The 15623-nt window shown below is 44.5% G+C and overlaps 1 protein-coding gene across 1 annotated transcript; it reads right to left on the bottom strand.

Annotated features, from left to right (window-relative positions):
* Positions 1-5078: 5078 nt before the first annotated feature.
* Positions 5079-14964, bottom strand: klf5a (Kruppel like factor 5a). Its single transcript, XM_068568738.1, has 4 exons — positions 14558-14964; positions 12289-13414; positions 11092-11151; positions 5079-8174 (listed from the first exon to the last, which is right to left on the bottom strand). Exons 1-4 carry the CDS (start codon positions 14720-14722, stop codon positions 7996-7998), a joined length of 1530 nt encoding a protein of 509 aa, XP_068424839.1. The 5' UTR covers positions 14723-14964; the 3' UTR covers positions 5079-7995.
* Between the last annotated feature and the right edge of the window lie 659 nt (positions 14965-15623).

Raw genomic sequence — 15623 nt, 5'->3', positions numbered from 1 at the left:
CCCTGCGTGTTTTTTATGTCAACACTTTCTATGTTTCCACTTCCAATGGCTCATCGCTGGTGAGAATTCAAATCAGCCAGCATTAAACCATCACATGACTCTCCACCTCTATTGTAATATAACTACTTCTGTTTCCACGGCCTAATTATGAAGAACGTCAGATGTTCTGCCTTAGCACAATGTTCCAACAGAAACACATCAATTATGAAGGTCACATAGTCTCAACAGTGCTGTCTCACTGGGACAAACTTCGATTTTTGGAGTTTGTCTTCCAAAGACTGAGCGATCAGTATTAAAAAAAAAAAAAATGCAACAGTGACCCCATTGTATTTGAATAGTATGTACTATGGGTTCCGTTATGAAAATAACCCTCAAGATGAACATTGAAACCGAACAAATTGATTCCTATAATAACAGAAAACGGCTCAATCGGGTGCTCGAGCCGCAGGTTGAAGTCATCACGCTGAAGGACAAGCCGCTGACCCTCCACTGCATATCATCTCCCTGAGTCAACAGAAAGTCTTTTGGACTCTCACACTCATTCATGAGCATTTGATGCTCGACACACTGCAATATCTCATGACGTGTTTCTGATGAATCAAATGAGAAGTGCATGCAAAGTGACCTTTTGTGGTGGGAACACTTTCAGAAGTAAGTACCTGAACAAGTCAAGATCAATCGGACTCGCGAAACACTTTTAAGTTAAGACAAGCATGTGCATGAATCCCCAGAGCAAGAGTTTCCATGTGTTGCGTCATTATAATGTTGAACACTGATGGGACAGTGTTCAGTCAAAGCTATTATTATTATTATTATGTGAAATAATAATAATTATGTGAGTATCTATTTATACTCGCTGGTGTAATTTAGGCTGGAATAGGACTATTTGTGTGTGTGTGTGTCTGTGTGCGTGCGTGTGTGAGAGAGAGAATGAGTAAGTGATGGAGAATGAAAGTAAAAGTTGGAATAAAATAACGAATAGGAGAGAAAATGTAAAAACATCTCTGTTTCATGACCAAAACCACCTGCGTACCGAGGTTCAACATGGAATTAGAAACCAGAAAATAAAGACTGGAGTTGTTTTTTGTTAAACAACTGAATTATTACATAAAGAAACAAGGGGCCATATACGTGGTAAAATGTCCAATGTTGCTTGTTTTCATTATCAAAATTCTCCCACAAACCAAAACATTTCTTTATTCCCCCCCAAAAACAGAATTTGTGCACTAGAAAGTTACATTTTTGTCTAAATGTGTCACGGATGATGTGAGTGAAGGCCTCGCAGGTCCACAGTCATGTTGGACTGAACCTGTGTGCTCAGTAGGAACCACAGCCAACGACAACCACACGTGCTGCATCGCCTCTAATCTACGAAGCCATAAAACACGGAGAAGTCAAGAGGAAACCAGCTGTTTGGTAAGGGAAGCGTTCAGTACGGTCCGATACGCGAGCAGTTAACGCTGAGCAAACAGCTTTGATTAAGTGTGAGCATGTGGGCAGTTTGCTGCCTGCAGGCTCTTTTCACAAATCACGATAAGAAGTCACAAAATAAAAGGCCTCCACTTCCACCCAAGTGTGAAAGCAAAAGGGTTTTGTTGTATCCTCTGAAGGCCCACGCAGGGTGTCAGCCTGAGTGTTTAGCGGGTGCAAAGATATTTGCCTGATATGGAGGAAAGCCTAATGGGTTTGTCCTTTGAACTCATTTTACACGCAGAGAAACTGACTCAAGGAATAACTAACTTAGGGTGGCTCAAGGCTTTCGGAGGCGATTTCGGCAAGAGCCGGACTGAAGAGTTCATTTATTACCGTAATGTTTGCTTTATCAGAAACTGTGACTGTCGTGTTGGCTTGTGGTTTGAGGAGTTTGTCATCTTTTTCTTATTAGTCACTGCGGAGTGATGCTAGAACTCCCTGACAACTGATAGACACTGTTATGTTTCACAGGGTGAAGCGGTGGCCAGGAATTCAAACTTCGACAGAGTAAATTCATATAGCAGCTTGTGATTTTGAATAAAACAGGACTTCAGCGCTTTAAGGCAGCAGCTGAAACCACTTAGGAATGTTTTGCTCTCTGGGTCTTCGTTTCAAAGATTCAATTTCAAAATGAGAGATTATGAAACAGTCTTTTTGTCTGAGAGTGTGTTTCAGGTATAGCGACGTGCCTGCTGACCCCTTTTGATCGGCTGAGCAGTCGTCGAAGCGGACCGTGCTGATTCTGTATTGATTATCAATCATCTTAACAAGACCATGTTGATGACATCGGAGGTGTTGAAGAGGAAATGTTATTTTACCCAAACTAATCAGAAGTGATGACAGACATATCCTTCTACATATAAGACACACACATAAGACATATCTAAGAAAATATGTCTATTTAAGAACTTGTATTTGTGCATGTTGACTTGTATTGCTGTATCAATGCTGTCTGATCAATCTGATCTGTGTCGATATGGAGGTTAATAACTAAGATGTCCTCCGACTCTCTGAGCATTGTGTACAGAGAGTACTCATCAGGTATCGAGCACTTGGCAGACTACACGCGCCAGCTTCATGTTCGATTAACCAAGCAGTACTCCTGTAACACAACTGACCCGGTGAGGCTTGCTGAATGCATGCGGTCGTCACGTCACATAAAAGAGGAAACGTGAAGCATGTAGGCTTGATAACAATTCAAATAATGACACGATTCTGCAACATAATTTCCTCTTTTTGTTTCCCATCACCGTGAGTAGCTTCATTGGTTGAAAAAATCCCCGGATTCCACACGTAAAATTCCTTTAATATTAGTTTGTAAGGAGCGGTCCAGCAGCTGTTACGGTTACAGTTAATCTAGACTTTGACAAAACAGGATTGTGATTATGTAAAAATCCTCAAACCTTAAGGCCCTGATCATTTTACCATGTATTTGTTTTAGTGGTTTGATTGGTGGTCATACAAAATTCGCAATTAATCAAATTGGGCCTGTGGGGGCCGGGATCCTGGTACCAGTTTCCCTGTTTGCAGAGTTAATAATTCATCTGTAGGAGAAACTAATGTTGAGCTGAGTGGAATGCTTCCACCTCAGGGGGCTTCACTCACAAACACTCAGAAGGCAGCAAGCCGCCATGGCGCTGGTCTCGACCGTCATGGGGTTCAGTGTTTTGCTCAAAGACACCAGAGATTGAACAACCGACCTTGAGATTAGTGGACAGACATGCTGAGCCTCCGGCCCCCCAAAATGCCACCGGTCCAGATGGAGCTCATCTCCAGTGTTTGTCCTCACAGCAACTCCCTCATAGCGGCTCTCGATGTCGGACTTAAAGGTACACAGCCCTTCATTGAGCGCTACTTCAAATCAGCTGCCACGATGTGGCTCTAATATGTTCTCACTGATGAATCAACACGAGGCCACATTTTTGTAAATGAACGTAGCATCTTGGAATCAAACCCCCGTCCATTTCCGATATCATCTTTTAAACCTTTACGATAGCATATCAGCTGTTCTGGTATCACTTCAATCTCTGATAACAACATGTTCTATTCTGAGAAGATTGGGAACGGTTGACTTTGGAGGGAGTTGCATGTGTGTGTGTGTGTGGCTGTGTGTGTGTGTGTGTGTCTCTATCCGGGTTCCCCGTAGTCCTTCTATTGGTCTTCTGAGTGGGTGGTCTGTTCCAAGAGAGGAGCACTGGAAACATTATACCTATACACACACACAAACACACACACACACACACACAGACCCACACGCACACACACGCACACAGACCCACACAAAAGGAAACTGGGAATCACACCAACGCAGCACAGCAGAGGGTGGAGCAGGCAGGAGCCTTCTTCCAGATGTGTGACATTAATTTAGTTGATCCAAAACATGAACCGGTAGCTCCCACTCACTCATCACCACAGTGTGTGTGTGTGTGTGTGTGTGTGTGTGTGTGTGTGTGTGTAACGTTCATCCAGACTTTTAATATTCTCACACTCAGGAATACACCTGCGAGTCGACATTTCTGTATCATTTGTACGATTTGGAGAGAGAGGGAATCAAGATAAGAAAAGAAAAGAAATAAGAGAGGATACAACCCCCCCCCCCTCTCCCCCTCTCGTGAGCTTTAGGTAGAGGACTAAGGGGAGACGAGGTGTGTATACAAAAAAGCAAAAAAAGTGGGGAAAAGATGAGGAGCGGAGCAGGTTATGAGAACAGTCTCCACTCTGACCCGTGGAGCTGCGCCCCTGGACTTTCATACAATACTTTCCACTGGGGAGAAGAGGGGGATACGGTGCATGGAAAGACAAAGAGAGAGAGGGAGAGAAAATGAAATTAAATCAGAGGAGCGGAGGAGGCGAGCGAGAGGAGATGTAGGAGGACGGAAGTGGTTGATTGGGTCCCCCCAGAGATTCTTTTGTTTAGATTGTTCTGCATTTCACTTCTTTCACTCTCTCCCCTCCACCTCCCTCTTTTCTGACATCTGAGGTAGATTACAACAAAGACCCTGGGTCACATTTATGACTTAAATCAAGAACATATGTTGTGTGTGTGTGTGTGTGTGCGCGCGCGTGTGTTTGTATGTCCATTTCAATGCAGTGGGATTCCCCTTCGGCCCCTGAGTGGTGGTCAAATTTATTTTCTTGTCCATTGTCTCTCGCTGGGACATCAAAGGGCTATTGTTTGCTGATCAGCAAGGGTGCTGCAGGTTACTTGCAGGTCCCGGACAAGAACGCGTCGCCACTCCTCCACATCTTCCCTTCTCAGCTCCTTTTGGTGAAACTAAAAAAGGTCTAAGCGCAGTGGATCGCGGCAGAAAATCCCAAACACGTGAGGATCAGCGCATGTTTCGATTTGAAAAGATTAAGATGTGGTTATGTCTCATTCGTTTCATTCAGGCCTTGGCGAGGCTTGTTTTAATGCACCACAAACGCCACAGTCTATTTGCACAGCATGGCTTACTCTTCAAAAAAACTGCCTTAACACAAACCTCATGGAGAAAAAACTAAATGAACCACATATTTTGGTTGCTGCCGCACAAAAGCCCTGAAATTCAGCCATTGCGAGGAGGTAAAAGACGGAGTCTTCCCATTAACTTCAGAACAAGAGCATATCTGTAAAAGTGTCAGTTGACTTTATTAGGATCGGTTTCACTCAGTTGAAGAAAAAACAACTTTTGTCTTTGGAACGTTTAACTAGGAAGAAAACAAATCTACAAAATAAGTTGTTGGAAGGACAATATATAAAACAATGGCATCAAAATATCTTTGACAAAACCAAAGAAAAAAAAAAAAAGGCTCAAATATTTTTGGATGCAGGGCATTTTCCTGTTTTTGCCCTTTTGTTTACAAAACAATAACAAAAGAGGGAAACAAATCAAAAGTTATTTACAGTGCATATATTTACATTAAGGCATTTTTGCTGGGGAGAAAGACGGTTGATCTAATACAACCCCCACTTCTACACAATCAAATAAATAGTCAGATTTACCATGATACATTACAGTGCTATATTATCTTTATGCTACCTGCAGTGAATGAACAAATACAGTTATAGGTGCAGGAAAAATCACACCATCAAAATGGACACTCAAATGTATATTAAAAGGATGACAGGTGACATTTTTGTTCAAGTCTGTCTTAAAACAACACTCTCATGCAGCGTGCATGAAAGAGTTTTTGATTGATGCGACGCCATCTTTTTTCAAATGGTAAAAATACTTCAACCAAGGTTACTATTCGCTGATAATAATCTCCAATAGGTACTTTGCAAAGTTTCTGTATTTGGAGTATTTGGAGCTCACTCATTGTTTTATTCCACAACAGCTCAATCGCCGTGTCCATTTAATCCTCTCCGACAGAAAGATAACGCCGAAATGCAAAATCTTCCTGGTATATTTGTCTTGATTACTACTTAAATATCCTATAGCACAGTATTAGACAAAATCACCCGTCAAGTACAATTTCAGTGAGATATAGGGACCTATTTTTAGACAATGCATCTTGAATATCCTCTAAAGTGATACAAATACCACTTTAGAGGTATTTGCACTTCCGAATACGATTGAAATATAGCTCCAAATGACTTTTACCAGCTAATTTTTAGCCCTTTAACTTGAAAGTCCGAAGAAATCATTGGTCCAAATTCTTTTTTTTTGAAGTTTAGTTTGCATATAGCACATCAATGTCTTTTTTGACAAAGTCAAAAACAAGCTCAAGCAAGTGTCTTCAAGTGTAATTCACATTTATCGAATGAGATACTTCAGAATACGCCTCAATACATGTCTCTGGAAACACAGTGCCTGTCTGACAAAGAAGGGAATTCGTCACTAATGACTGAAATATGATGACGCCTCACATTAAGTTCAGCGTAACACAATTACATTTTTACGAGGACTGTGGATTTTTGTCTCCGATCACTTCAACGTTTCAAACATTGGTCGCTCCGTGAACACGTGCAGCATCAAATAACTCTTGCAAAGCCCACACGGGCATGTTGTTTTAAGAAAGACTTGTAAAAATGTGAACTTATCCATTAATGAAACAAGCGTCCATGTTCGAGTGACTGATAGAGCCAAATTTGCAGTTCGTTGTGTACAGAGTCCGAGAGGGAAAGCCCCCAGAGAGAGGACTGTCGTTTGAATTTTTAAATGTTCCTCATGATCTCAGGACGTCCATGAAGTGGTCTGGCCTGTTGAATCACAATGAATGATGGGTAAACCTTGTAATTTTAAAGATTAAATTCACTTTTTTTTCCCCTCAAGATTTCAATAGATTAAGAAATAATAATAAAAAAAAAAACAGCACCACGTGTGTTTTAAAGTACTACATTGATTACATCTCTGCTACCACTGAACAAAACCACATACGTCTGAGAAAGAGGCACTTAATAAGGTGTCGGTGATGAAGATGCTACTTTGGTTAAAACATTTCTAAACACCTTGAAAGAAAAAGAAAAATGGATGAGATAGACGTTCAGTAACTGTATTTTGAAGATGCTTAAAAAAGGAAGCATGTGCATCAAACACGGTAAATTCTGTTTGAACTGAATGAATTTGAAAAAAAGTGTCGACTGGTTCCGCTTACATTTCTCTGGTTGGACATCCACCGAAAGACAACATGAATAATTCATCGACTAATTGCTGCTCTTTAGCAACCGTCCACCTTCCTCTGTTTCTCAGTCGACCTCAGATCTCCTCTCGCTAAAAACAAAAATCCCTTCGTCTCCACCCCGCCCTCCTTTTTTCCTGCACTATCTAGCTTCCCTCTCTCCAGAGTATAAATGCCTTCAATTTTTAATATCTGAACAGCAATGATTTGTGTGGCGTTCACAGACAGTCAGTCCAGTAGTGATAATGATTGTTCCAGTGGTGGATGAGGACACATGGGCCAAAAAGGCTCAGGCTCGATGACCGATTCTAGTGCAAACCAAAGGATTTGGTTCAAAAGAAAAAAAAGAAAAAAAAACAACAACAACTGGATATTCCAGTTATATGAATAAACTAACAAACCAAGGAGTAAACAAAGATTTGGCTTGACTAGTTCTGCAAACAAAAGCAAGTTCTATGTTAGAGACCAGACAAAGGATTTACAAGTTTTGAGTGCTTTCATTCCAGTCACACAAACAAATCAAATTGCACTGGAGACACATTTTGAAGCTACCGTTTCCTTTTCAATACCGGTTTTTCTTCTTTGCGTTCGTCCAAAGAAACGTATACCAAGTATATCTGGAGGTTAGGAGACGTGGACGTCATCTGCCCATGGTCTTTCTACTCTACAACCTCCGACTTGTCCCACTTTGGGTTAAGAGCAACACGCTTGTTAGGCTATCGTACCGTTTCAGCACAGGATAGCAGCACCGGGAGCGGCTGCGGTGTCGTCAGGCAGCTTGTACCACTGCTGATGTGGGAGATGGCGCGAGTGCTTTACGCGTGTCAAGATAGTGCTTGTGTATTTGTAGTGTGTTTATGTGTGTGTGTGTGTGTGTGCGTGTGTGTGTGTGTGTGTGTGTGCGGGCGACGCAAAACGCTGCTAGTTCTGGTGTCTCTTCATGTGCAGGGCGAGGTGGTCGGATCGGGAGAAGGAGCGCGAGCAGACGGCGCACTGGAAGGGTTTGGCGCCCGTGTGCTTTCGGAAATGGCGCGTCAGCTCATCCGAACGTGCGAAGCGCCAGTCGCAGCTGTCCCACGTGCACCTGTACGGCTTCTCACCTGCAGGAGGAACAGAAGAAGAAGGAGAGAAAAAAAGCGTGGATTAGTGCAGCTGCTCTGTGGAGAAAGACACTGAGCACGCAGCAGCTCTGAGCCAAGCGCTCTTCGGATTTCTATAAAAGAAGAGTGTGTCAACGTGTGAGGATAAGAAGTGATGACGATCACTATTAAAACAGACGTTCCCCGAGTTACATGATTCATACAGTTGGGTGGAGGAACTGGGAAAACAGGCTTTACAGAATAGTCCAGTTGACTAACAACATATACAGTCATAACACTGTCAGACATTCGTCAAGCGCTAGCGCTGCACAGGTTTCCCACGGCCGACTCCTTGCCTCTGTGCGTTCCTCTTTGGAGGAAGCTTCTCTGTAACTCGGTCATTCCACTACAGCAACAGGCACTTTTGTGGGAGAAAAAAAAACGTAACTTGTGTGACTTGTCTCCCTGCGCCCACGACTCAACCCCTCACCCAGTGTCCCCCGAGGTGACTTTGAAGGACTTGTTCAGCCCGTGGTCTCCATTCAGGGCGCATGGAGTCGCTGACATTGGTCCATGTTTTCAGATATCTGCCCCTGACTTTTGCGCCACCACCCAAACACAACGAAGGTGAATGGAATTTTAATTGTGACATTAAAATAATTAGACAACATGAACACATTACACCCAAAAGGACAAGTCTTAACAGGAAGAACATTTCTAACCAGCTCTATGTGTTTAGCCGGCTGGTAACAAAAGGGTGTTTATGAAATATGGATGGTTGGTATGGTGATTCTTGCCGAGAGAAATCGCCCCCTTTTTATCCTTCCGTCTTTGCCTTTTGGTCTGTTTTTTTTAAGTGCATTTTAAAGACTAGGTAAGCTAACCTCCTATTCAAGTTAACACATTTGTTTGCTTCTCCGTATAATTGATTAAAGATTAAAAAAAATAATGTAGCTAAAAGATTAAAGAGAGCCTCACAAGTGAGCCACAGCGCTTTGAAAGCACATTTTAATGGAATCTAATAGAAATTGTGCCGCCTGCTTGGAGGTTATTTCTTCCTCTCCTCCGTGTATCTATTATTTATTTCTTATGATCAAAAACAGGGTGGGATGGAGATAGACTATGTACTTTAGTGGCAAATCGCAAACATCAGCAACTGCGCGTCTTTCCAGAAACATGCCTCATAACTGCAGATCGTCCACGGACCTCACTAAGAACACTTTCCATTGGAACATCTAAAAATAGATGACAATTTTGTGTTCTCCAGCTTTATCAGATGATTTTTCTAGGGGGGGAAAAAAATGATTTAAAAAATGTGTACCATTTTTCAAAGCCCTATGCACCATAAACATAATTCCATTCACCTCCATTAAAACAAGGTCGAAGCAATAATTTAAGTGATGCAGATCTCCAAATCTGGACAAAGTACAACAATCTGCATGCTGGATACCCTTACAGGTAAGTAAAAACACATGTTTTTCTGTCATTTGTGTGAACCAAGCCTTTAAACAAGCACAGCAAGCAGTGCAGCGTCGCTAAAACAACAGCTGTAATCCTGTTGCAAAACTAACCACACTGTGGTTAGAAACACACACACACACCTGAAACTGAACACAACTCAGAGACACAATGAAAAGAAAGAAAAACAGAGTGAAGTGAAGTGGGAGAAGCGTTCAGTTCTTACACTCGCGAAAAACATGTACCCACACACATACACGCTCACACACACACACACACACACACACACACACACACACACAGACACACAAACAATCAGGATAATGGATGTTGATGGAGATTAGAGTGGGAACTCCCACAGGGACCCAAACGCATTAGGAATCATCTCATACAGATTACTGACAGGTGTGTGTGTGTGTGTGTGTGTGTCTGTGTGTGTGTGTGTGTGTGTGTTCAAGCAGCTGAATAAGAGAAGTAGAATGAGTAACAGACAAAGATAGAAATGGGGAGGGGTTGAAGGTGGGAGGAAGGCACAAAGCAGAGAAGAGGATGATGAGATGAATGAAAGGGATAGGAACAAAACGAGCAGGGGGGGGGGGAGAAATAACTAAGCGGCACTGGCGAAAGCAGAGAGGATAAGGAAGTTGCTGCTACCTCTCTCTTTATGTGTCGTGTCCTCATCTTGTGGTTTAGAATAACTGCAATAACCACAATCAGCCTGCAGCATGTATGACGCCAGAGCTAATTGTCGTGTCATGTTCCCAAAACTGAAATGCAAGGCACGCACACCCACAGCGATGTCCTGTAACAGCTCGGATTCATAAGAGGAAGAAACTGTGAATCATGAAGTGGTAAGAGTGAGTTGTGTGTCCAGATGAGCGAGGAATGCAACAGAAGCCTTGTTTTGTCAGCTGGAGTGAGGTGGGGTCCAACACCTAAGAGCTTGTTTGTAGACTTTGCTCATCCAAAACTAATAGTTCAGATCTAAATGTGAAAGAAGGAGACGGATTGAAAGAAAGCACAGCACAGGGGACAAAAGAACAAAACGAACACTGGAGTGCACACAGTGATTACTGAAGCGGAGAGATTGGGAACAGGACGATCTGATATATTTTTGTATTCATATTTATAGCGGCGGACGCGGCAAACAAGCACATTAAAGCTTTCGAACGTCGACGTCTGAACGAGTATCTTGAGAGAGAGGTGGCACCATCCGTCTAGCGCTGACCACATAGTCTGAGAGTCATCCCCTGGCAGAAGTGTGTCACTTCCACCTGTTTTGATGGAATAGTATATTGGGCAGAGGATGGGAATGGGGTAGGATACATTTACACACACATGCCAGGAACACAACACTCTGCCTAGCAACATGGTGCCAGCGCAGATACCGAAATACGAGTCATGTGGGCAGTGTCTTTTTAAAAAAAAAAAAAAAAGTCCCACGTTTTAAAAAGCTGCATTAATTGGAGGAATGTCTTACCCGTGTGAGTCCTGAGGTGGGCTTTCAGATGGGACGACTTGGTGTAGACTTTCTTGCAGCCTGACGACAGACAGGGAAGATAAACACAAACAGAATCCAGCTGAATCCAAATGCAAATCATTCACATGTCGGATATGCATTCACCCAATGAACGGAGCTGCGGTGTGCGAGAAACACAAACTAATGAGGAGCAGAAGTTGTTTGAAATATGACATAGTAAACTTTTGTGTTTTTTTAAGAGTCGACTTTTAGTCTTTCGTTGGTAAACGGTTGACAATCGAATGAATTCAACTGCGCAGAACGCTTCGACTTTGTGGAGAACGTCTTTTCCCCTTCACCCGTTAGTTTGACGTCGCAGTCGCGATACGTAAGGTTCAGGATGACAAAACCTTTTTGCACATAGCCACACAATGTTTGGGACAAGTTTTTTAATATATTCTTTGGGTTTTTTTGAGACTTCAAAGTCAGGAAATGATATATGCTCATGTATTGCAGGGATTAAACAGTGAGACTAAAATACTCTTGGGTAACGTGTGGATGCGTCCTTGTGTGGATGTGATGGAATAGAAGTTAGACATGTGGTAACATGCTGCAGGAGGCTCCGCTTAAGCCCATTTTACACACTGCCACAGGCTAGTTGACATTACATGCCCTACAAGTAGCTGCACATTGTGCAACTGCAATCCGAGCCAACAATTTCAAGCGTGACTGTATGCAAATGATGGGTTCGGGAAATAAAGATCAAATGACTTAAGGAGAACATCCATTTAATTAACACACACGCAGGCTCATTCCGCAATCATACCAGTGATTGCTTTGAAGCCACAACAATGTGTGAGCGCGCACGCCGGCGAGTGCTCGAGACGTTTGAGGTGAGATAATAAATGCAAAGTAGGTTTTAAACCAGGTGGTTAATTGAAAGGCGGTGATTAATGTTCTGCTTTGGCAAAGTGATTTAATTCCAGTGCAGCACAAGTTTGACCGTGACTGGAGAACACTGTGTGATTCATTTGCCTGGGAAAGTCATTCTGCACACAACATGTCATTTTAAAGAAAGAACTGCACGGAGGTCTTAAAATAAAGCAGGTTTTGTGAGTGACCAGATATTCACCTGACCACAGCACAGGGTAAAAATAACCACCCAACAGTCAGAATCAGGGTGCACACACAAGCGTCGGCCCGTGTTCTCGCTCTCACCTGGGTAATCACAGTGGTGGATCCGTCGCTTCTCCAAGTCCGGGTTGTTCCTCCGGTTGTAGCGGGCAGGCACGGTGGTGTGAGCCGGGCTCGGGGCTGTGGTTGCTGCAGGAGCGACGTGGCCCGGGGCCGGCGCGGGACCCGCAGTGTGGGGCAGAGCCAAGCTGCCGGGGCCCGGGCCGGGTCCGAGTCCAGGGGTGCTACCCGACAACTTGGAGGCGATGGTGGCTGCGTATGACGGAGGAGGGGACATGGTGTGGAGCAGCTCCTTCTGCCTGTCGGGGCTGCCGGGCTCCGAGCTCGGCGGGGACGGCGGCAGGTAGGGCACCTGCTGCTGGAGGAAATGGGGGTGTGCCTGGACATGAGGATGCGTGTACGCCCCGCCACCCAGGCCGCAGTAGGCCGGCTTGCCAGTCTGCTCTTGTTGAGGTGCAGAAGAAGCGACCGGCAAATTATGGAAAGGCGCGTGGATTGTGGAAGTGGAAGTGTGTTGTATCTGCTGCTGCTGCTGTTGCTGCTGTTGCTGATGAAGATGTTGATGTTGATGCTGATGCTGAGCCTCCATACCATTGCATTGGTGATGGTCCAAGCCGGAGTTTAGTAGCTGAAACAGCGAGCCGCTGTTGTCGTGGTGGTGGAGCGGATGCTGCTCGAACTGCGACGGCATTTCCTGCTTGATGAACACTTCCGGCACCGGTTCGTCATCGCGGCCGCCCCCCGACTGGCTGAACACACTGGTGAAGTCCGGTAACCCCGTTAACGTCATGTTTATGGCTGAGGGCTCCATGGCAGACGTGCCGCAGCTACTGGCAGACGCGGCGTTCAGGCAGTGCAGGTGGATGTTGGGGGCGAAACACGGGGAGGCAGATTCTGTTTTGATGTGGGTGAGACCGGTGTGGTTCTGGTGCTGCGGGGGCCGCGCATGCTGACACAAGCCCATCCGCAGGTAGGCAGCGTCGGGGAGGTAAAGATTCATGTTGAGGGTGTAGGGAGCCCCGCTGTGATCGGCGGTGAAGAATTGATCCAGTGCAGACGCACTGTCTCTCTGTGACTTCTGCTGGCTGTCGGCGTGCGGTGGAAGGGGAAGAGCCTGAGGGGAGAGATAGCGGTCCATCTCACACTTTGCCTGTTGATGAAAACAACAAGACACAAACAAAAAGTCGGGTTTAGAAGCGTCTCGTCTTGCGGCCCTCAAAGTTAGCGAGTCCAAGAAAACGCTTGCTTCTTGCGACCGTGAAACTATTCCGAGTCGCTATTTTGAGAAGACAAAGGTTTGATAGGACAGTCACCGCTAAAACATTTATCAAGTAGTCATCAATAGGCAGTTGCCACATTCCATTTACGGCTGCAAGGCTGAACTCAAAAACCCGCAGGCAGCGAGGCCAACGGACGAGGATCAAGCCAAGGAGCTCAGGTCTAATGCGTCTCGCGTCAAACACATTCGGACATTTGCACATCTGCAGTTACGATAACAGGCTAAAGCGGCAGCCTGTGGTCGAGCAAACCGGTATCGCGGCTGAACCACTTAGTGTCAAATCCTCGCTCGCTCGCTCTCTGTGCTTCAGGGGGTCTCTCGCTCCTGTGAATCTGCAGGCAGGTGTAAAAGTTAGAGAAGCCCTGCAGCAGAAGATGAAACGGCAACATGAAGGGGTATACGGGGGGAAACACCCATGCATCCCTGTCCTCTGCAGTAGCAGCAGCAGCAGCAGCAACAGCAGCAGCAGCAGCAGCAGCAGCAGCAGCAGCAGCAGCAGTCTGGGGATGGGCTGCTATTTCTAGGTTCCTGATCCTACCAGCTGTTATATTGCAGCTCTCTCCTCTGCTGCACAAGTTTCCTGCTAACTGGGCACAGAGTTGCTGGGAGCTTTCGGTCCGAAGCTGGTGTCAGTTGTTGTCAGCGTGGTATGATGGGGAGAGAGAGAACTAGACGAGGGGGAGGAGAGACCAACAACTGGTGGCCAACTGGCTGGCATAGAAAACATGCGGTGAATGCGTGTGCAGGCGGAGCGCCTCGGCTTCACGTCCAGCTGGTCGCAGCCTGCTTGCTTTTTTTTATTTATTTATTTATTTATTTTTACCGCAAATAGTGCAAAACTAAGTGCGAGCACGGTGGGAATGTGGAGGCCAGCCAAAACAAAAAACAAAAAACAAACAACAACACAGGAGCTACAACCTTTCTGCCACGCCCATTCAATGAAATACATCATGTGTGTGTGTGTGTGTGTGTGTGTGTGTGTGTCGTCGGTTTGATCTCTATAACCGGGTTTACCTGCGCGTAGTCATTCTGTCCAGTCTTGTCGGCGTCTGTGATCTTGCAGTCCAAGCCGAACAACGCCGAGTCCTCCAGGGGGAAAACAGCGGGCAGAGTCGCCTTGTGCAGCGGGTAGAAGGTGTCCTCCTGCCCGCCGCCGCTCATCGCGAGTGTCGCGGCCATGAAAAGCTCCCGATGCAGCGCCGCAGATGAACGCTCCGTCCTGCGACGCGAAAGGGAGGATGCGACGGCGCGCCGGGGGTGAGCGTGGAGCCGACGAGGTGCAGCGCTTGCGGTGGAGGTATTAATGCGCGTGTGTCTGATACATCTCCTTCCACTTGTTTCATCCCCTCCGCCGGCCCGCAGACAGTTTTCTATCTCCGCTGTAGGGGCGGAGCGGCCCAGTGTAAATACTGCACACGCACCGCCCTCCGAAAAGACTTTGATCATTCATTCACTGGCCACCGCCCTACGCTCCATCTGAATGCATTGACAACAGTGTCGTAAAGTGTGCACAGTACCAGCCAGACCGCATTCACGTGCAGGAACAAAGTGACGGTTAAACGCCCCGAAAACACCTTCAAACTGGATTTTAAAAAAATAGATGTATATACATACATATATTCATACATACATATAATAAATAATAATAATTTCTATATAAACATATATATATATATATATATATATATATATATATATATATATATATATATATATTTATATAAAGATGGGGAGACATCTTAAGTGAAACGGGTAAACAAAATAACTGACACCACAATGAAACTTTCACAGGCAATTCATTTGGTGACACGTTTTCTGAAACGCTATGTGTATAATATGCAGATGTAGCGTAGTCTCATTATAGAATTGCAGATTTGCGGACATTTTCAAAACAGAAATCTAAACATTGGATGAAGCCATGTTAAAAAGTATTGTTTTATTTTGTTGACATAAAAAACGTCAAAAAAAAACAAGGTAACTAAATTAACTCAATTAAGGACAATTTTATATATATATATATATATATATATATATATATATATATATATATATATATATATATATATATATATATGTAAAT

The sequence above is a fragment of the Clinocottus analis genome, unplaced genomic scaffold, assembly GCF_023055335.1.
Source record: "Clinocottus analis isolate CAN_PGR_092001 unplaced genomic scaffold, fCliAna1.0.p SCAF_8, whole genome shotgun sequence".
Taxonomy (NCBI): Eukaryota; Metazoa; Chordata; class Actinopteri; order Perciformes; family Cottidae; genus Clinocottus; species Clinocottus analis.
The sequence above is the reverse complement of the archived record's forward strand: the minus strand, read 5'-3'. Positions and strand labels throughout refer to the sequence as shown.